General features: G+C 48.4%; 6 protein-coding genes across 7 annotated transcripts; 3 read left to right on the top strand and 3 right to left on the bottom strand.

Moving 5' to 3' along the window:
• The first annotated feature begins 112 nt into the window (after window positions 1–112).
• Window positions 113–2728, top strand: SIR2 (NAD-dependent histone deacetylase sir2). Its single transcript, XM_058505615.1, has 2 exons — window positions 113–744; window positions 802–2728. The coding sequence occupies exons 1-2, from the start codon at window positions 408–410 to the stop codon at window positions 2028–2030; spliced, it is 1566 nt and encodes a 521-aa protein (XP_058358137.1). The 5' UTR covers window positions 113–407; the 3' UTR covers window positions 2031–2728.
• A 44-nt stretch (window positions 2729–2772) lies between these two features.
• On the bottom strand, window positions 2773–9153 carry ONS95_012006 (uncharacterized protein). Its single transcript, XM_058505614.1, has 3 exons — window positions 8388–9153; window positions 7907–8115; window positions 2773–7847 (listed from the first exon to the last, which is right to left on the bottom strand). The coding sequence occupies exons 2-3, from the start codon at window positions 7963–7965 to the stop codon at window positions 4430–4432; spliced, it is 3477 nt and encodes a 1158-aa protein (XP_058358136.1). The 5' UTR covers window positions 7966–8115; window positions 8388–9153; the 3' UTR covers window positions 2773–4429.
• Window positions 9154–12917: 3764 nt separating this feature from the next.
• Window positions 12918–13263, top strand: ONS95_012005 (uncharacterized protein; the record flags this gene model as incomplete). The annotated part of the gene is made up of 2 exons (XM_058505613.1): window positions 12918–13015; window positions 13143–13263. 2 exons carry the CDS (start codon window positions 12918–12920, stop codon window positions 13261–13263), a joined length of 219 nt encoding a protein of 72 aa, XP_058358135.1.
• Window positions 13264–13627: 364 nt separating this feature from the next.
• On the bottom strand, window positions 13628–16732 carry ONS95_012004 (uncharacterized protein). Its single transcript, XM_058505612.1, has one exon. The coding sequence runs from the start codon at window positions 16427–16429 to the stop codon at window positions 14639–14641; it is 1791 nt and encodes a 596-aa protein (XP_058358134.1). The 5' UTR covers window positions 16430–16732; the 3' UTR covers window positions 13628–14638.
• Window positions 16733–16816: 84 nt separating this feature from the next.
• On the top strand, window positions 16817–20797 carry ONS95_012002 (uncharacterized protein). 2 transcript variants are annotated; one of them, XM_058505611.1, is made up of 3 exons: window positions 16817–16845; window positions 16896–17209; window positions 17989–20797. In XM_058505611.1, exon 3 carries the CDS (start codon window positions 18458–18460, stop codon window positions 20690–20692), a length of 2235 nt encoding a protein of 744 aa, XP_058358133.1. In that variant the 5' UTR covers window positions 16817–16845; window positions 16896–17209; window positions 17989–18457; the 3' UTR covers window positions 20693–20797. The 2 variants fall into 2 exon arrangements, with proteins under 2 accessions (XP_058358133.1, XP_058358132.1); XM_058505610.1 differs by having other exon boundaries at window positions 17417–20797.
• Window positions 20798–21147: 350 nt separating this feature from the next.
• Window positions 21148–22047, bottom strand: ONS95_012001 (uncharacterized protein; the record flags this gene model as incomplete). The annotated part of the gene is made up of 4 exons (XM_058505609.1): window positions 21148–21203; window positions 21258–21653; window positions 21791–21897; window positions 21953–22047. The coding sequence occupies 4 exons, from the start codon at window positions 22045–22047 to the stop codon at window positions 21148–21150; spliced, it is 654 nt and encodes a 217-aa protein (XP_058358131.1).
• Between the last annotated feature and the right edge of the window lie 148 nt (window positions 22048–22195).

Below are 22195 nucleotides of genomic sequence, written 5' to 3'. Positions count from 1 at the left end.
ATCTTAATCTTAATTACCGTAAGGTAACTGTGTATTATTGTCCATCACAGAGTCACATCACGTCCGATCTGACCAGGATTGTGAGTGTCTTTGTGGCAAGCCCAAAACCTTACCTCTCCTCTCCTCTCCTCTCCTCTCCTCTCCTCTCCTCTCCTCTCCTCTCCTCTCCTCTCCTCTCCTCTCCTCTCCTCTCCTTGCCTGCTATTTGCCGTATTCTCCCGCAAATTCCCAGGTTCCTCAACACTATTTCTTTCCAGTTCCGTCCTACTCAGAACAGGAGTGGGGAGCGAACATTGCATTGTCTCAGGTTCAACCGGAAGCCAGCACCTGCACTCCACAGCATAATCCACTTGTGCCTCACTTCACTTCACAACACAACCCACCCCATCCCAGGAGGAGGACCAGCCATGGATACCAATGGACTTGGATCTACGCCCTCAGGCAAGGCCGCTATCACCAAGGTCATTAACCTGGACTCTGACAGCGAAGTCGAAATTATGGACGCGCTCGCGCTCCAGGGGGCGCAACGTGGCACCGTGAACGGCAATCTCGTGTTAGAGCCTCCCAAAGTCGAATACGTGGAGTCAGGTGACGAGGGGGACAACGAACTCGATCTTGGACTCGATCCCGCCGCCATGAAAACTGACGACGAGGACGACGATGGTGATGCATGGGACTTGGAGTCTGTTGTCGAGATCGAGGGCGCGTTGGAGGAGGTCAGTGATGAGAATCTGGCTGGTGGTGGTGAGTGACTTTTGAAACCGCCATGGAAGCTTGCAGCATCGCTAAACTTAGATACAGATGATGAATGTACTTTGAAAGAAGCCGTTGCATACAGAAATCTTCTTAGAGACGTCGGGCCTGAGGAGTTCTGTGCTCAGACTGTTGAAGCTGGCAATGTCACAGCAAAGAAATTATTGACAGCATTCCATGTTCGGCCTCCCGCGGTACTCGAAGGATATGATGATGAATCATACTACACTCTGCTGGGTCTTGCCATCAGTCGGGAACTCTCCAAGAGAATCAAACTTCCACAATACAATACGATCGACGACGCCGTATCTCTAATCAAGAAGGCAAGAAATATCATTGTCCTAACTGGCGCTGGAATCTCAACTTCGCTTGGCATTCCTGACTTCAGATCCAAAGACACAGGACTCTACTCCAAGCTCGCACATCTCGGGCTCAACGACCCCCAAGAAGTCTTCGACATCTCCATCTTCCGCGAAGACCCTTCCGTATTCTTCTCCATCGCAAAAGACATCCTCCCCGACACCGAACGCTTCACACCCACCCACGCCTTCATCCATCTCCTCCAGCAAAAAGGCAAGCTCCTAACCAACTACTCCCAAAACATCGACAACATCGAATCCGTCGCCGGCATCCTCCCCGAGAAGCTCATTCAATGCCACGGCTCCTTCGCCACAGCAACCTGCCAGCAATGCGGCTACAAAGTAGACGGCCACCTCATCTTCCCCGACATCAGAGCCGGCCGCATCCCCCACTGCGATCGCTGCATCGCACAAGCACGTCGTCTCCGCGCTCCTACGGCGATGAAGCGCAAACGATCGAATCAAGGCCAGGACAAGAAGAAGCGCCGCTTCGATCTCGACGGTGGAGACAGTTCCGAGGACGACGACTACGATGATCCGCAGTCGGGCGTCATGAAGCCAGACATCACATTCTTCGGCGAGGCGCTCCCAGATCGCTTTTCAGACCGGCTGACAAAACACGATAAAGCGCTCGTTGATCTCGTCATCGTCATAGGCACTTCATTGAAAGTCGCTCCCGTGTCAGAAGTAGTGCCCTACCTGCCCTCGCACATCCCACAGATGTACATCTCGCGGACGCCGGTCTCGCATGTCAATTTCGATATCGACATGCTTGGTGATTGCGATGTTGTGGTTGCGGAGCTGTGTCGACGGGCCGGGTGGGAGCTAAAGCATGAGATGTTGCCGGAGGATCAGCAGGTTGATGTTACGCTTGAGGATGGATATCCTAGTCGGCATGTCTTTACCGTTAAAGAGTAATGAATGATATGACGAATCAGTGGAGGAGGATTTATTCGGGAAGCAGAAACGATTTCACGTCTTATGAGAGGCGCATACGTTACTGTCATACATTCTGGCACATACACACCAAATTTCAACTTGTTCACACGGACGACACTGGCTTCTACATCAGCATCAGAATCGACATCAGCATCAGGGAGCTCATCACCAGCTCGCTTGCACAGCTACTCATTTGTTCTCAACATCCATCTGTCCATTTTTTTCTTGCCGGAGGCATGGCTGGCGTTTAGAGAGCGTTGTCTTGCTTTCCTTCCTTCCTTCCTTCCATCCTCCATCATGGTACTCTCATATTGAGCGTTCTTGTTTTCTGTCCTGCCCTGATCTGCCATATTCGCTTTCACTCGCATGGATATTTCTCTCCTTCTGTCGGTCAAAGAGACGACAGGAGGCGGTGTCGGAGATTGCAAGATCGTTGTGCTTTTTGGTGAGCTTTTGCTTTTGCCGTTGGCTAGTAGGATCCTAGTCTTTGATTTCGCATACAATGGTTCTCATGTTGGGCTCTGCGCTGCTTTAAGTTACTGTGGGGATGGGAATTCATGGCATGGCATGGCATGAACATTGCGTTTCGTTTGTACAAATTAGATATCTTCGAGACTAAGAGAAATACAGAGACAGAAAGGTAGCATGGTAGAATGACACTCGCGACATTTTGCAACATAATTTCAGTCACGTCAATCATGAAAATGCGTTTTGTTTGAAGGGCAGGCAATGACGCTTTTATTGCATGTACTCGGATTACAGTATGAGGCCGTCAGTCTGGCCATCATCGGCTACCTAATGAACCACACGCAGCATCCCTGGCCAACCTCCAAGCAACGAGGTAACCTGGTGCGATGCAGCCTATCATTCGCCCTTTGCCCTTCCTTTCCCCTTCACTCTCCTCTGTTGTTCCGCTCCACCATCTATTATGTAAGTAGCGACAGTGAGGTATTAGACCTCTCTTCCTCTCTCCTCCCCCCATTATCAACAGATATTATGAGGGGCAGTACAAGAAAGAAATCTAAAGTGTTTCTCCTCGCCTCCCCCATTTGTTTCTTTCCCAACTCTCTCTGACCTCCAGCCACGTACCGCAACGTAGCGTTACACAAGAAGGAGAGAGACAATATGAAATAAGAGTAGCTTCATCAGCATTGTTTTCATAGCCCACCCGACGGACAAGAAGACCCAGTGGCCCTTACTGATGATGTATTGCGGGGATTTATGATAGGAAACACGCCTAGGCGCCGGAAAACGCTGTTGGCTGGCGGACTGAGTGTTCGTTCGGAAATGGATGAACGATGTGGTATTATGTACAAAGGAAAAATTCATGCAGGGCGGATAGTGGTACATTATTGACAGATCGATAGGGTGTGTTGTTCCGATGGGTCATGTAGAGAGGAGCTTAGAGAGCTCTGTGAAGAATTCGCAGATTGTGGAATACTGCTTCACGAAGTAGATTTTCGCGTTGGTGGTGAGGGTGGGTCCTGGCTGTCAGTGGCAGCGCACGGAGAGACCTCTGGGACTTGGCTAGGTGGTAGGCCAAGGTTATGAGGATTTTCTGTGATGATGGGATCGTCTTGCTTGGTGTCTGGATGGATCTCGACATCGTCTCTGGATTCCAGCTCGGAACGTCCTTGTGACCGTGAGAAACGCATAGATTCATTGTCACCATAGCCCCGCTCGATCGGAGACCAACCAGCGACACTTCCTGCAATAATACCAGCCATGACTGTAGTTGCTCCAAGCGCCGAGTTGGACCGAGATCGGTTGCTTCTGCCACGTTTACGAGATTCAGGAGTTGGTTGAGGTGGCTGGGTATTGAAGCTATCGTCCTGAACCTCTCCGTTATTCGGTGTCTGAGGAAGAGATGAATTGCTTCTTGATCGTGAACCGCTTCTTGAGCGAGGAAGCCAGTTGTCCCGAGCATCCTGCATCTTGAATTTCAAATTGTTCAAACGGCCACCTTTGACCTTCTTCAAGAAGCTTAGCTCTTCCTTGACATCTGAAAGTGGTTGAGGGAAGTGGAATTGCTGTTCCTCGTCGGATATGGTGAGCTCCGGTCCCTTTGGCTTCCGCTTGAGGTAGGCAGGTATCATTCTGATTAATAGCTCATCTGGAATGAGACGTATAGCTGCTCCGACTGGGATAGACAGAATACCAAGTACGATGGAGTAACCCCATTGAGCGCCGTTAAGACGAACGACATTGAACGCCTTTCCTCCAACGTAGATGATCATGACCTGGCCGCCAACCATAACGCAATTGATACCAATGAAGAAGTAATTCCTGGTGATACCTTCGAAGATATTGAACTTATTATCGAGACGACGATTGCTGAACTTGTTAGTACTGATACAGTCGGGGGAACTCGATAGCACTTACTTCCATTGGTTGAAAACCTGCATCCAGACAAAAGTGTTGAAAACAAGGGCACTGATCTGGGCTTGCTCACGAGGCGTGTCGTAGGATAAGATCTTCTCAGCTCCAAAGTGAAGAATCAGGGTGATCGTGAGTTGGTAAATTGATTGGCCAATGATCATCTTCCACATTGTCATCGTAATCAGAGGCGCAGACTTTGGGTCCGGTTTCCTGTCCAGAATGCTATCCGTGGGAGGATCTGTAGCGAGGGCCAAAGCTGCCATAGTGTCCATAATCAAATTCACCCACAGCAGTTGGACAGCTGTTAGTGCAGATGTTTCATTGTCGCTGGATACAGCAGTGATAAATGTGAGCAAGACAGCAGTAATGTTGACAGTAACCTGAAATTGGAGAAATTTCTTGACAGCATCATTGACAGCTCTTCCCCACATCATAGCTTTAACGATAGAGGCAAAATTATCATCCATAAGAATGATAGCAGAAGCTTCCTTCGCAACTTCAGTACCAGCAATACCCATTGAAAAGCCGACGTCGGCAGTCTTCAGTGCGGGTGCGTCGTTTGTTCCGTCACCCGTGACAGCCACAGTCTCACCAAGCTCCTTGAGGCGCTTAACAAGAATGCGCTTGTCTTCTGGACTGGATCTTGCGAGGACTTGAAGGCGTGGGATGATTTGGTCCATCTTGGTTTTGCTTAGCTTCCGGAAAGTAGGCCCTTCCATGACAATACCGCCAGCAGTGAAAATGCCGCATTCGGTTGCGATAGCCTTTGCCGTGATCATGTTGTCTCCGGTAACCATGCGCACAACGACACCGGCATTCTGGCATTTCTTGACAGCTTCGCCAACTCCGTCACGAAGTGGGTCCTGAATGCCGACAATTCCCAAGAGAATCATGTTTCTGAAAACGTCTTCAAAAACAACCTCGTTGCGGTCTCCTTCGGCGGTTCTTGCTCCCTTTGCCGGCCATCGGTCGAAGTCGCGGTAAACCATGGCAATAGTTCGAAGGGATCGGGAAGCATAGTTATCAATCAGGTTAAGCAGGGTTTGGCGGTTGTCGTCGGTCATGGGTGAACTAGATGGCTCTCTGGTAGGGTCGTGGATAACCTCCGAACACTTCTCCAGCAGAATTTCCGATGCTCCCTTGACGTAGAGTCTGTACGATCCATTTTCCAATTTGACAACCACGCCCATGCATTTCCGGCCAGAATCGAATGGAATAAGTTGGACGATGGGAACGTTGGCTCTCTCTTGACTAACCTGCCCCATAGCGAGGAAGTCTCTTGCAAAGATGAGCATAGCAGTCTCAGTTTTTGACCCAACAAAAGTTTTCTCTCCATCAACTTCACCCTCGAAGGCTGTCGAGTTGAGAACAATAGACTGCGTCAACATCTGCTTGACTGCTGGGTCCAAAGAAGAAATGACCTCCTGAGTTGGAACGTTTTCTCGTGGTTCCTGATCAGGTTGCTTGCCTTTATTACTAGCAGAATCGGAAGTATCAGGAATATCAACCGTGCCACCAAAACGGGAGCTTGTCCCAATAGTGCCAGCAACGACTAACATCTTGTTTTGTGTCAATGTGCCAGTTTTATCAGAGCATATCGAAGTGGCATTTCCCATAACTTCGCAAGCTTTAAGATGACGAACCAGATTGTTGTCTTTCAGCATTCTCGTTGTAGCGAACGCCAGAGCAAGTGTGACAGCAAGAGGCAGACCTTCAGGGACAGCCACAACAATGATAGTGACAGTAACAATGAAGATGTTGAGGAATGCCTGGCCCTTTTCAGTAGGGCTATCGGTATTGCCTTTAAGACGGACCAAGAACTCGATGAACAGAACGACAAACAGGAGAAGACCAGCAGCACCTCCGAGCTTCGCAATGTATTCGGCCAGAGTGTTCAATTTCGATTGTAGGGGGGTGACTTCTGGGTCTTCCCGCAAAGACATAAGCGTCTTTCCGTAACTAGAGTTGACGCCAGTAGAGGTAACCAGGAAAGTGCCGACACCTTCAGTGACTTGAGCGCCAGAAAGAATGAATGGATCGAGCTTTCGGAGGCTATCATGGTTTTCGATAGCAGCGTAGACCTGATCGGCAGGCTGCTTGCGGATCAAGTCAGATTCTCCAGTGGTCTGGGATTCGTCACACTTAACATTATGGCCATCAATGAATATACCATCCACAGGAATCATATCTCCAGGTTCCAAGAGCATGACATCTCCAACAAGAACGTCAAAAACGGATATTTCAAGAGTTCTGCCAGATCTGATGACATTGACATCGCGATCCTGCTTTTTCCTGTTGAGCTTGACGAATTGCCGTTCTTTTTGATAATCGTTCAGGGATCCCACGACCACCACAATAACGATAGCCACAATAATAGCAACTCCTTCCACCCATTCAATTTTGGGATGAGTAGGATCATGCTTCGTACCGAATGTCTGGTATAGACCAACAGCTAAAGAGATGGCGGCAGCAATGGATAGTAGAATGAGAACCTTGTCGTTATATGTGATCCACATAATCTGTAGCAAGCTCTTACCCTTCTTCACGGGCAAGCGATTGTCCTTGAAAATGCGCTTCCGGTCAAAGAATGCGTCTTGAGTCGCTGGAGGTCTAGCTGGCGAATCTCTTGACCCCTTCGAATCTATTCTGGTAATTGGGGTCTTGGAGTCGTCACCACAACTAATCGTCGACTTGTTTCTCGCAGCAGCCTTCGCTTCCTGGAATGAGATTGTTCCGTCCAAATCACTTTCGTCAATGCTCAATCCAGCCTTGCGGTCTGTTCTTAGACCTTTCTCCAATCCGCCCAAGCCACCTAAAGCATAGAATGCGGCCAGACTCTTGGGGTTGATGAGCTTGTTCAATTGCCCCTGGGAAAAGGCAAAATTGCTTTCGTCCGTCACGAAATCTTCCTCGTGTCCTGGGTCTGGAGTCAGAGCCTCCGGATCATTCATGATTTCGTGATTTCCAGGTGGCTTTCCGAATGCTCGGTCCTTATCCACCTGCGTACCATTTGCAAAGGTCTCTCCACTGTAGTTCGTGCTTGAATGATTGCCTTCGTCGGACTCAATAGAATTTTGTCTTGATCTCAGTCCAGGTACCGCCAGAAATCCACCAGCCGCCTTGTCACCTCCTCTCGACGTTGGTGAAGATACATTATGTGGTGAAGTAGGTCTGCTATCTCGGCTTTCGAAGGAGGTCGATGCTCGAAGTTCTGGTACGGATATCCGACTTGCGGTGCTGTTCTGACTGGAGTGCTGAGGTCGTGAAGGATGGCTCCCAGTATCGAGAGGGCTGGCTGGCTCACCCTGTAGTGTTGATGGCGAGTTAGGCATAGCTTTCAAAGCAACTGCATCACTGTCCATAGACTGCGGAGGGCTGATATTACTGACAGCTGAAGTGTCTATGGTTATTGTCGGCCTACAACATGGTATCAGCAAGGTGGAATGGTCATCTGTATATCATCTGAGAAAGCTTACGCTCTCTGTCTTCGACCACCTGATCCCGGCTCGGGCGAGACGCCCTTGGAATCTGCCATGATTCAGGAACTTGTATGTTATTGGTTTCAAAAGGTTCGGGATCGTTTGTTGGCAAAAAAAAGCTTAAGGCGCGGACCCTGGCAGGTATTTGGTTGGAATGTAAGGCTGCAGAGTCGTCGGCATCTGAGGGGCTGAGTTGAAGTCCTGAGCTGTTGGAAGAAGTTATAAGTACATGGCTTTCGCAATTGACAAAGGGTTTTGTTGAAAAGAGGCAGGAGCGGTTCGCAAATGGAAAGTGTTATGTTAAGTTGTGTTATGAGCCAAGTCCAAAATCTGCCGCAGAAGCGTTGGAAAAGCACTTGGCCCGTTGCTCATTCACAAGCAGGAATGTTTAAGGTCCCATCATTGTGCGACAAGAAACATCGCTATGGCTCCGGGGAAAAACGATTTGACAACGGGAGAAGGTTCTCTAGAATCTCACCTGTCTTTCTGCGCATCAAACAGCCGCCGTGGGAAAACCTTCTGGTCGTCTTGCGGGGGAAGAGCAGTTCGGAGGATTTCGAGTTACAGGTCCGCTGAGATCGAGCGTAGATTTCAATGCGCATTCAGCGACATGCCATTGGAGATGCTGCAGCGTCTTTCGTGCGTCGCAGGACCGAGAACGACGAATAGGACGAGGTTGAAGACAGGAAGAGGGAGGATGCTCGAATCATGAAAACACAAACAACACAAAAGAGTGCCTTGAGCAGGGAAAGGCACCGTGACCGTGCCTATTCTTCGGAGATGGAGCTCATTCGACGACGACTTGGTACTCCGGAAGCAGAAGGGTCAGACCATGGGCCCATGTCGATACAGTCGAGCGCAGACTCGAAGGCAGGGAGGAGCAGAGGTTTACTAGGTAGGCTCGGTAGGGATGTTGGTAGCGCGAAGAGGGAGGCTGTGCTGGAAAGATGTGCCCGCACGCACGGGGATGGGGATCCGACTTTTGTGTTGTTGCAGCGCCTATCGGGATGGGCACGCCACGCAAATCAAACCAGCGCGTGCTGCGAAGGTCAAACAGTGTGTGTGCATGGAAGCTCGAGGTATTTGCGCTGGCCAAGTGCTGGATGTTTAAACTCCCTTTTTGTATTTCTTTGTTCGTTCGTTCGTTTGTTTGTTTGTTTGTTTGTTTGTTTACTTACTTATTTATTTATACATGGTTGTCTTTGTGAATAAATAATTCGCTCCAATATTATTGCCGCTGGAGGATCAGAACAAGCATGCACGATATAAATGGCCTTACCGCAAATAGCTTCGTGCCCGCTGCCGGGATCTGGCCCAACCGACCGGGGCACCAAGCACCATATCGTCTGCTCATATCCGCCGCGCCCCACTGCATGGGCAAGCACCAAGAACCACCAAGACCACCAAGCTTGACCGACTCTTGACAAGGTCCAACCAGTTCAAATACGATGTATTTCAAGAAGACTAGATTTCTTCTCACGACTCGAGTGCTGTCGAGGCTTAAAACGCAAAACAAAAGTGACCAACAAAAGATAGGGAGCAGATCACACAGCCCGCAGATCTTGCACTTCTCATTGGAAGCCATGAAGCCAAATATGATTTCCTCAACTCAAGGCTTCTGCCCTCCTACACATCGGGCAACAAAAAGTCACTTCGCGTGGGCTTCGCCCGGCTGTCTGCCCTTAATACCGACCATCTTCTTTGTAGTAGGGACAACAGTCGTGAAGTCTTCAATTCTTTCAAGTCGGTGAAGTCCCATAAATTGCGGGTACATGTCCACACAAAACCTGCTGTCCTTGCATACGTCGTCGGCCATTTGTAGACCACAAGATCTCAATCGAGCGAGATGCCTCACTAATTGCTCTGCACCAGCACCCTCAGACGCAATTCCATTCCATCACCAAGCAGATTTTCTGGAGATTGCCAAGTCCCGAATGGTGTCAGTAATCCACCCTCGTGGCCCAAGAGTTTGGGAGCGACAGTCACATACTGGAGCTTCTTGATACCACGATACTTTCTCCAATTGTCGTGGCAATTGAGTCGCGGCCAATGTCCGGAAGATCTACATGCGACCACAATCTCGACCAGACAGACCACAAACATGACCATGGGCATGAATACCTGCAGATTTCAAAGCTAAAACCTGCACATGGTACCGTTCTACAGGCTAGTAGCACAACGATCTCACAAGGCGGATAGATGAGGCGAACAACCATAGTCAAACCAGACCCAAGAGATCAAATTACAGGCAATCAATTGTTCCCATGGAGTGCCTCCCACGAGGCTGAGCCTGCAGTTTATCGTCCAATCTTCCCCTTCCAGAAAGCTACAGCCAGCCTCCCGAGACACAGCATGATAACCAAATCGTCACAGCTAGATTACGACATCCTCTTCTCTCCTGTCTCCTGTCACAACATCAAAACTCTCTTTCTTCTTCTGCTATAAGCCTCTTGTCAATACGAGTCCTTATTATCTCTTGGCCTCATATCCGCAATGCCATTGTTATACACACGGTAGTTCGCAGCGGACGAGGGACATCCCTCCGATTCCAGCGGAAATCACCCATTCCGTCCGCTCCACCAGGAGATATATACCCGCCAAGGAAAATACCCCTTATATTGCCCCACAAGCAACGGAGAAGCTCCGACTCCCATGCGGACCTTGGATTATTAGCACGCGACTCAATTTCAGCTTTCGCGAAGAAAACTTACGCAAGCTCAGGAGGGACACGTAGACAACCCTAACATGGATAAATCTATGACTAACACTTCTCATCCTATCACTTCTCGAAACACGAAACATCCAATAATTCAATGTTTCTGTTTCAGCCTTGGCTGTGCGGGACAAAGCCCGTCCAAGCGCAGCGTCTCTCCACTCTTTTTAATTCTCGAATCCACATCTACCCTCCCGAATCAGTCTAGCTCAATATTATTGTCGATTAGCGAGCAACAACAGGAACAGGCATTTGGTGCTCGCTATCGGGAAGGCAAAAAGGGGCTGAGCATCTCTCAACATTCCACGAGTTAATTGTTTGCGATTCGTCACTTTCGTATCATACCATTTTCGTAAGTGTACGATAGCTGGAAGAGGGATGAGAGATCTGGTGACACCTGACCGCCGTCCTCCTCTATTCTCAGGCGGTGTTTTTCCAGCTGGATTCCTGGGGATGTGGAATCAATTCTGAGCTCGCTAAAAGAGCCCGAACAAAGCAGTGCAGTAATTCAATATTGACGAACTCAATTATTCATAGGGCGCAATGTTGGCTTACATAATCTTCGCCGAAGGTTAAAGTCCAGGCTACTTCCTTTAGCTAGCTGCTCGACTTCAGCAGTCTTCGGCACTTCTCTTTCTAAGGCTCTCAATCTCCATGAGAATGCCTTACGGTCTGTCAAGGCTTCTGTTCGTAAATTATTGAAGCGACGAGGTATTCGCTTCCGGCAGTATGCCGAATAATCCAGGTATTGGCAGCAAGAACCACAGCTCTGATAAATTCAGAATAGGTAGGTGTGTTAAGCACATCCATCATACTTTTGGCTATTCACCGCAACTCTTAACTCCAATTCTCTACGGCTTCCAATAAAAAACCTAGGTCTTTCTCTCCTTCAGCATATATCCGACCAGTCGCAGGTGGCTGAAGGTGTTACAAGGTCTCTTTATATAAGTTTAATATTTTCTGTTCATTCTTGTATCTTCGCCTTTGCACTTCATGAAAGACTTCAGAGTTGGCAGACCATCAAGCCGGAGCGTAGATGCAGGAACTTTACTTTCCCTCGATCAGTGCGCCCTGTTTCTTTACGCTGCACCGGGCTCATACAGTTTCTCTGTTCAGCCACCTTCACGCCTCGTTGCACTCCAAGCATCCATTTTAGACACCTACTGCGGCATGGTCATGGAACCTTTGGGTGAGGCTGGGGGAATGGGGGAAGTGTGACGATGGAGAGGCTGAACACGATTGTGATGATGAGGAGGAATAAGCTGGCGGAGACCGTGTAATGCCAAGGATGGTAAGTTTAACCAAGGAGAAGTATAAATTTATTGGAAATAAGAGCAGAGAGGCTGCGTGATGTGCTGAAAGTATACACTGCCAGTCCTGGGTTCGAAATGGTTTGTTTTGACTTTCTCGTCCTTGCTGAGGGGTACATCTTTCTCGTCAAAGTCTAATTTTCTTTGTTCGCAAACTCAAGGACTGATACATCATATTGCCTTTGCAGACTACTCGATTACGGAGCATCAACTCCTCAAGTAAAGTCATCCCCCCAAGGATGGAAATGGAAGTTTCTCAGTATCACCTGATGTTCTGATATCTTGGCTGGCTTTTAGGCAGTTTTAATTCTGATAACGACAGGTACACAAGAGGGAAACACAAACTTGACCTCGCGTAAGTATCTACCAGGGTAATTAGGCGGAAGTCTACATTCGCAGCTAACGATAAATATACTCTGCAGTTCATCTTGGTTTTCTGTATCACGCGCCACTTCAAAGAACAAGAATGTAACGACACGGAAACAAGAGAATAGACACAAGGGAATCCAAGAAGTGACAACTCCCTATGACATTCCTCCATAAGCCAATGGCTTCCATATACGAACCTCAATCCGAATTACTAAGGCAGAATGACGCAGCGATTATTTCTTATTTCCAAAGTCCACCAAACAGTACATACCCCTTCCTCGACAACAAGTCACCAGCGCAGACTCGGCAAACACAGGACTAGCGGTATGGCATGGCTCCAAGAGTTTTAAGGCCATGATGCGCATCTCTTGGCCGCGTCAAGGGCATCTCTCATCAAGACCACTAACTTAGGCCCGGCTCGGCCAGGGATGGACTGTTGACGATCACTTCACTGGTCTTGGCTATCGGGAGAGCTCATGGTACTTATATTTGATTTACTGCTTTCTCTCCTGAATGTCTGTTTGTATTGTAATTGCACTCCGGTCCGAGTTTATGTTCAATCAAGAGAATATTCGCATTTCTAAAAGTTACTGATCTCACGTATACACTCGACATCATGCGTTCCTTACTCTCCGTCGCCCTCCTTTCCCTCATCACATCCCTTGCAATGGCAAGCACCGTTCCAGTGGAAATCAGGCAAACAGACTGCTCTCAGTGCGTCTTTCCTTAACTCTCTTTCTTATTCAACACACCCAATCTTTTTCTAATCGATAATCGACCTATGTACCCATCGACACAGTACCGATAACAGGAAAGACTAATTCTCAACCTGACACAACAGATACGATGTGATGTTCCCAGGCCCAGTCTACACCGGCCCTTGCGAGTACGAGAACTGCGGTGCTAGAGGACAGAATTGTAAGGAGACTGGATGGTCTGGTTGTGTCATTGGTCCTGCGTGAGTTCGGTCTTCATTTTGCTTTTCAAAGATTATTTTGAGCTATCGAATAGACGAGAATATTTTTGCTGATGCGATATTGGATCGTCAGGTTTGGATGCCCGCCCAAGTTCTGTGCTTGTACGAATTACTAGGTAGGGTGGCGAAGGAGTTAGGGAACTTAAGGGAATTCGGGAAGGTGTATGGAAGGGAATACAAGGGCGTTGTAGGATGGAGATGATAAGGTCTAGATTGATGCTCAAAGGCTGTATCATCTCATTTTCGGATTGACATTAATGAGAAAACGTGAGAATGAGTACGAAAGCAGAACACCAGTACCATGAGTGAAAGTCACAAATGGGAACCAGAAATAAATGTTTTTCAACAATTATTAGGATTTATCTATACACACCGTCATTTCTCGTTAGAGTCATTACGATTCTTCTTAGCCGTCAATATCATTCCTCCCCTCACCACCATCCATCCAGTATGATTCCTCCCATCATCACCTCCGTCCCATATTATACCGATTCAAAACCTAGTTCAGATCAAGAAGCGAAAAGAAAACATCGATGATACGCATGGAAGAGACTCAAGAAAGACAACTGCTCTAACACTTGACTGCAAAGACATCGATTGTCTGGTCTGGTCTCGTTCTGTTAAAACAGGAACTGAGAACCAAGAATTGTTCTCAGGGAACAGGTTCTGACGAAGATTGAATGCGTTGCTGAAATGAGATTATTCGGATATCCCAGATACTCCCTAGTCTGTCGAGACAGGAAACGAGAATTGAGAGTTATCCATGAAGAAACTCGTCAAGGCAGAGAAAAAAATGTATGCATGCGTTGGTGGAAAGAATGAAAATGTTGAAAAGCCGGGTACTCTTTTCATATCTTGTTCTGTCGTGACAAGAAGCAAGAAGAAATCAAGAACTGCCTTCAAGTAATCCTACTCTGCCAAAGAACGAATGTATCACCGCAATGTAAGTAAGTGAGGTATCGAAGTTGTCAGTCGTCAGCCATCAGACTAGTTGTTGCGTGAGAGAGGGGGGAGTGAGGACCATTCTTAGGGGAGCTATCTAGGGAGATGTGTGGAGGCTTGCTAGGTGTCTCTGGTTTGGGCGAGGTGACTGGAGAGTTTCTGGACGTTTTCATATGAGCGCAAGTGGGCAACAGCATTATTTGCTAAAACCATATCATTTGTTAATGATTCACATCCCAGCAGAGTTAAAATCCCCTAGGACAAGTTTTTGAAAATTCATGGAGAGTGAGTTTCTGGATGTGATGAATCAGAATAGACAGAGGCTCAGTAAATTTGAGGGTTATGCGTTTGGGTATCATCTCTTGTAATGACAACATGCAACGCTTCTATGAAGAGATGAAAAGTGCAATGAAAATTATTCAGATATCACGACGCTCTCTCTTTCGGTTTTCTCTCTGGCGCATCTCCTTGGCAGCGGCCTTCTTCCTGCCAGTCCAAGCCCGCCTCACATCTCCTCTATTCTCATAGAACCATTTCTGGAAATCACTCTCGGGTTCTGTCTCCTTGTCTTTGCCTTTAACCTTGTCAGATTTTCGGATCGGAGAGCTAGCCACTGCCTCCTCGTCTTCCTCGTCCCTTTCGCTGGGCCAGACAAACTTTTTGTTCGGATGAGCTGTATCTGGTGTTGGAGCAGCGCTTCGCATGCCTCTGTATTCAAAGTCCTTCTGGGTGAAGGGCGTCAGAGGAATTTGGAGATGGGTTTCAGGCAGAGTTTCTTCATCTTCTTCATCCGCGCCAAAAAAGCTGAATGATGATTCCGCTGCTTTAGGCGCGTCCACGGCATTGGATTTTGGGCGTTTGTATAAGGCTTCTAGAGGATGTACTGAGGATGCGATAGGGATTGATGTAAGTGAGTCGGGAATTTTGATGCTAAGAGACGGGCCGCTGGATCCTTCTGATTTATGCGTGACTGCCGACTGTGGTTCTTCCAGTTCGGAATCTGCGTCAGATTCGTCCGAATCTGATTGATCAGACGAATCCGAGCTGGATGAGGATTCTGCGTCCACCAACTTTGCTTCGGACTCTGCTTCGGACTTAGATTCGTCGTCAGAAGATTCATCGCTTGAGCTACTACTTTCTTGCTTTGACGAGCCTTCAGCTGCAAGAGGACTTGGGCTCGCTCGAACTTTGTGGTCCGAGTCGTCGTCTGAACTATCATCGCTTGAGCTGTCATTCTCTTCCTCACCATCAGAGCGGGAGGAACTGGAGTCGCTTGAACTGCCCTTGGCAGCTTTTTGAAGCTCTGCATCTTGTAGAGCCCTACTCTGCTGGTCCGTTTCCGAATCTGCGGCGACCTCCACATCTGAGCTCGAGTCACTGTCTGAATCCTCACTGGAATTAGAATCGTTAGAACTTTCTTCTTCCGCACTGACGGCGGGCGCTGTATCCACCTCCATATGATCCGGCTCTGGCCGCTGATTTTCCTCTTCCAAGGCGCTCCCCACTGGAACCGATATGATCTTCCGTGACTTCTTGACCTGTTCAACTACGTTTCCCTCCTCATCGACCCATCCCTTCCCCTCAACAAACTCCACCATGACCCGCGGGCTATTTGACACTCCGCTGCCGCGTAAGAAGGTCGCATATTTTGTAGTCTTGGCAAATTCGTGCACGATGGCTTCTTTCCCAGGCTTTCTCTTTTTCTTGTCTGGCTTTGTCTCCGCAGTCTTGCCCTTCGACGCAACATTTGGCGGCAGATTCGTCTTGAAAAGACATTCCGGACCTGTAGTGTATTTCGATTTAATAACTGGCTGATCTTTCTTCACATCCTTCGCCGGTGTCGTCCACCCCCTCTTGACCTGCCTCTCTCCAATATCCACGCCTGGTAACTCGTCCCGTTTGCGCTTCGTTTTCCTCTCCTTCTTTGGGCGCTCGGGTTCTTCCTCTTCAATCACAACTTGCTTCTCCGGACGTGCTTTCTCAATGCGAACCTTCGTGCCTTTAAGTATTGTACCATTAAGCTTCTTCTTGATTTTCTCGGCGTCCATGGTAGGGAGCTCCACGTAGCCGTAGCCTTTCTCGGGGAAGGTGACAATGCTGTGGTACGAGATGTTGCGCGCGTTCGGCAGGATTGAGGGAGGGATAACGGTTTTCAGAAGGCCAGCATTGAAGGGCGTGATGTGAAGACGGGTGTATTCTGTGTCCTCCATATTACATTAATGTGCAACGTATCTGCTGTTCTGCGTTGGAGCTCTCTTTGTTGAACTCTCATTGCAGAAGAAATTTGGAGCTCTCGGCTGAGGGCCTGAGGCAGAATCCTCCTCAAAGAAAAATTGCCGCCGGCTGATGGCATGTTTTGTCTGCATTGTTTTGGTAAAGACAACTCTAGAGAGACCATTCACTTGACTAACATGTGGCGAGTGGGACGAATGCTGTCAACGTGAACACTTTCAATACCACTGCTTCCATCTCTGTCAGTACTGTGGTGGGGCTTTTCAAGGTCGAGCCAAGAGTCGCTTAATCATTTAGCTCTTCACAAGACATCGTTTTTGTGTTCCTTTGATGTAATGAAATAAGAAAATTTTCACCAATCAGCAGATTAATATGGGCGACTGGTCTAGGGGTAGTAAGTTGCCAACATTGTTCATCGTTAAAACATCACCTAACAGCTATCAGTGATTTTCGTTTCGCAGCATGTGAAAACAGCTGAATCTATGAAAGGTCAGGGGTTCAATTCCCCTGTCGTCCATTTTTTTTCATCTTTTTGGGCATTGCAAGACCTCCTTGAGCATTTTAGCCGACTTCTCCTGAAAGGGTCTTCCTAGGTACCCACTAGCTTCCCTGGATTCTAATAGGCAGCCTTCAGCGAGCGGAATCTCTATTATTTTCCCAACCTGAACTTGAAGTCGTAGACATCATATATGTTTCACCGAAGGCCAACATCACAGATACCGCGGCCTATGACAGATATCATAGAAGTCCTTATCCAGGTAAGATCTGAAAGCTTCTTTGCCGCTGCAATAGTTTGCATCTGTTCCTAGGCGCCTCCGTCCCTTCCACACCTTTGTTTTGATGCTACCGAGCCATTCTCTCCTATTCCTTGACAGAGAAGCAAACTATCAATTACGTACATGTGTCATGAACTCTGCCCTGGATCCATGTGGAGGTTGCATCGAATTGAGTGACCTAAGGAGTAGGCATATTCGGGGGAACCGTAAGGGGAATGCTTTCCCCGTTTGACAGCGGTCAACGTCTCAGTGTGGCTGTCAAAATGTCCACTGGTTATGCTCTACCATAGAGGGGAGCGCGGGACTGATTACACTATTATACCTACAGTTGTTGTGCAGTCGACAGTTAAGTTACCTACCGTCTGGGGACTGTCAATAATTTCTAGGTGACTGTTGGCAATTAATTTTGAATTGACTGTTTTAGGACAGTTGTACCCAGGGCAGCACTTTCCTTTAAGGTAATCACTCATCAATTTATCGCCTCTCCCGGCGGTTCTCAAAAGCGGCCTTTGTCGTCAAGAGAACGGTGCTCCAGGTGATAGGACGACGTCCAATGGGCTGTTGCTCTTTCCTGTTTTTCTGCGTCATGAAGTTTGCTGGGTTGGTGGCTTCCTCTCTGGACAGTGTGAGAGTCTTGATCACTGATTCATTTCCTATCATCAAACTTTCAACCAAACCTTTCCCCCTCAAAACACCGGGCATGTCTCGGAACATCTCTATGTCTCCTAGCAGTCTTATCGATCCCTAACAATGTCTTCAAGTCCGCCTACCTCACTCCCTATCATCACACCTGTTGCCGCGTCACCAACACCTCCTGATAAGCCTGCACAGAGTCCAGGTGGCGGGTATTTTTCATCCAGTTCCCAGACTACGGGACAGAGTCCATCACCAGGTAACAATATTACAAGTCCAGCACCGCTTTCAAGAACTTCCACGCTCCTCCAGACTCCACCTATCTCCGAATCACAGTCGAGACAAGACAAAGGAGGGTATTTCTCTTCCAGAAGAGCTCGATCTGCATCTAGACATACACGCACAACTTCTCCAGACAACAATTCTGTACCGAGTCTCAGTCCAGGACTTTCGTCTGGCGGGTCTTTCCATTCCTCGGACACAGGCCACAGCCCCTGCAGTTACAGCAGTGGCGAATATCTCTCGCCACCTCAGTTCCAGGGTGATGATGACAAACCGCCGTATAGACCCCGTTCGGGAAGTTCAAATAGTCTCTCGATGATGAGGAAGAAATTGCGAAGAGCGGACACCATACCAAACGATAGGAAAGTGAAGGTGAAACGGCGACACAGGAGGCACCATGGATGTCGGCACCATAAATGCAAAAAAGAGGAGCATCACGAGCAATTCGGCTGGGATCACTTAGAGTGTCAAGTTGCGCCAACAGCACCGACAGGGCAAAAGCACCTTTGCAGTGGTCATGCTGGTCATTTCGTTCCCAGGAGAACTAGGCATGGTAATACTGATACCTTTGGACGTTTGATGCCTAAGTCCACGCCAGGCCCTGCACCACGGATTGTGGCTAGACGTTGGAGCTCTGTGGAAATTGGTGCACATCAACCTCGTCTTCAGACAACCATAGAAGCGAAAACTCGTGGCTCGACAGCTGGAGATAAGATTGGTAAATCCATTGCAGAGAATCTTGGCCACCGTTATAGAAGCTCGAGCTTCACGCGAGGTGGCCTAGATCATGGCATTGTTGAGGCAATACGGGAAAAGTTGACTGTTCGCAAGCTCGCCACAGCTAAAGTCGAAAGCCCGGTGGCACCACCACTATCAATTACCCTCCGGCGAGCAAGTGGTGCTAGTGGTGTCAGTGACCACTCCATTAGAAGCCCGAATGATCAAAGTAGCTACTCGGCAGGGAATTCTGGACTTACAACACCCCTTGCTGGACGGCGACACGTCCCTCAGAATAAACCGCCTTCCGCTGCATACTTGATCACGAGCGAAGATATCGAGTCTATAACTCTTCTGATCGCCCAAAACCTGCGACAGAATGTTCATTCTTACGACCGCAACAGCATTCTTGATGACACGAGCTCGACGGCCCAGTCATCTCACAATACTCGAACGCCAACCATATCCAGCGTCGGAGCTGAGAGGCCAGACACCTCCTCTGCAAACCCGGGTGTCAACGCCGTGGATTCCCAGCCGATCAAACCTCAGCTTTCTGATCAAAGCGAATATCTGCAGGTAAATGAATCCGATATGACCATGAAACGATCGGGCTCAAATAGGAGTGTACATGAACTTTTGTGGAAAGGTTCAAGACAATCGTCTGGAAGATTCTCCTCGACCACTTACGATACATCTTCGGAGTCTGGGACTTCCCCGGAATTAATGTCCGAAAGACGTGAAATGGACCTAGTTACTGATAAAGGAAATGCATTCGATCCAAAGAATGCTCGTGAGTCTATCAATGAATGGTCTTGGAAACTACCACGGAATGATATCGCGATGGTTGTTACATCTTCAGACTCAGATTCGAACGAGGCCCATTCAAGAGAGGAAAGATTCAAAGCAAAAAATCGTCCTCCGCTGAGGTCTGCGGCATCGACACCTAAGGAGCGCATGGCGACCCGAGTTCGACCGTTCCCGAGATACGCGGCGTCCCATGAACAGCTGCAAGACGTTGTGTCCTTCCCTCCACTCTCTAATAGAAAGGCTACGAATGAGTGGATTTCACCGCTCCCTGATATGGAGATAATGTCACCATTGACAACCCCTCCATTGACCAATCTAAAGTCGCTCTATGGTATTGGTGTCGACGTAACAACGGGATCGTCAGGTGCTGCGATATCTAACCCGCCTTTGACTTCATGGATCCGCTCTGTAGAAGCATCTCCATCTCAGACACCAGGAATAGACTTTAGACAGGACTACGGCTTCGGTGGTCTGAGTGCCGAAGCAAAAATGCATGACGACAGTCGTCGGAAGAGCTCAGTGAGACCTCATCCTAAAGCGGCACCACGGACTGGCCAAACATTTACTATGGGTTCTTCCATAGGAGTCCATGCAAGTGAACGAAGAAAAAGCTCATCACCTCGCATTCAGCGCGTTCGTACGATTGACAATATCCACAAAGGCGAACGTGACGAGCCCGCAAGCCGTTGGAGACCACCGTCTGTTTGTCCACCTCGACTATCTCCAAGCCAACTATTCCCAAGTGCTGCCGATGCCGGGGAAAGTACGGGAGAGGCTCCAGAGGATCGAATTCCTGAAATGATGAGTCGGTTGCACAGGCTCAGAAGTGGATTCACAGATCGGATCAGTTTAGTAGAGGCTAGGACCCCGCCACAGCCAAAGTCTGATTGTGCAGGCATATATGGAACGATTACGGGTACACTGAGAAGAAGTATCGGAGCCTCATGTCAAGATGACGCTTCCATGCATGACTGTGATGAGTGTGCGAAGGACCCACGAAATCCTAGTGTCGACTGGATCGGTTGATTTGCCGGACGAGGGGGAAGACAGCAGTGCTGGATTTGTTGTCGCATAGAATAATGGATACCAAAATAGAATGATAACGCTGAGAGCGTCTTGGCACTTGTGACCTGCGTTGCTCATAAAAAGATCTTCACGGTTTATTCAGGAGCAGCCCTCATCCACGTAATACTGCCTGTGCTCGTTCCCGTATCTTGATACTGATGTCTTTGAGACGCCCTGGAAGCAGAATACTCTCCTTTACATGACACGTCGAGAGAAAGAAAGGGACCAACAATCCAAGAGCGATGACAGAACTGGTTGCATGATTTATAGAAGCTATTGCTGTTAATGGTTACGAACGTAACAAACCTATCCGTGGGTCACATCTAGTTAAGACCAACAGGCAAATCATTGAGCCCCATCAGAAACTCTTAAAGAAAGTCCAATTCTCGAAGACAACCAAGCAGAAACCAGACGGGCTACATTCTGCGACGCTTGATAGTCTTGCGAGTCTGGGTATCCGGGAGTTCGGCTTCTGTCCAGCCATTAGTTACTGCCTTTCCAAGACACCCTGGAGGCTAGTACTTACCATCTGAACTTAAGTCCTCAGTGCTCTCATCTTCCACGCCGGTACCTATCTTTCTCTTTCCCCTCCCAGATTGAACCACCTTAGGTCTCTTTCCTCCTGCTCTTCGCTCAAGCACAAAGCAAATAAACCATGGCCCATCATGAATATCACACCTAAACTTCAGATACCTCCAGTTCGGTGCCCACTTTGCTTTCCTTGAGCTAGCAGCCAATGTTGTGGATTGCAGCTCGATAAATGTGGTGTCGAGCTTGGGATGGGGCATAAAGTGTCGAGTTTCGTCCTTTTGGCCGTTCATCCATCGCTCGAAACGGATCACATAGCCTGATTGCTCTAGGAGTATTGGGTGGGCTTCTGGGAGGTATGTTCGGGTTGTAGGTGCGTCGACGATGTTGACCACTGGAAGAAGAGGACTGGTCAGCGTCATTTATCCCAGAAACCAATCGACACGTCGAAAAGTGAAAAGTGATTTTTATCGTCTTTAGAGATGCTAGATGACAGTTGTCGACAAAAAGGGATAGGAAATACATGCTTACTGTAGTATGCAAAATGGTAAATGGCTTGTTCATGGGGTCCCATCGGGCGTGTGAGCGGATAGAGCCTATCGCAGCAGAATAGAGCTGTACTGCATGTATGTGTGGATCTACGATCTGTCAACACCTTCCAATGACTTCGATCTTGGGTAGATCGAAACTTACCTCGACGGCGGGGTGGGTATGGAAGAAGCTGCTGAATCTGGCGGCCGTTGCTTCTGAGGAGTGATGAAGGCAGAGTCAGAGGTGACTGAAGGCATATCTTCAGTGGTGAGCTGTAATGAGCAAGTCGCAATATTTTTGTTGCTGAGATGCTCAATTGTGGAGTCGTGGAATCGGTCAGGACGTAGCCGAACTGGTGAGGTGGAGAATCAACAATACGAAGCGACAGAAGCAATCGAGCAATAA

The sequence above is a fragment of the Cadophora gregata genome (assembly GCF_030347475.1).
Source record: "Cadophora gregata isolate MNR1 chromosome Unknown scaffold_6, whole genome shotgun sequence".
In the NCBI taxonomy this organism is placed as follows: domain Eukaryota; kingdom Fungi; phylum Ascomycota; class Leotiomycetes; order Helotiales; family Ploettnerulaceae; genus Cadophora; species Cadophora gregata.
Note: the sequence above shows the minus strand (reverse complement) of the source record. Positions and strands in the feature narration are given on the sequence as shown.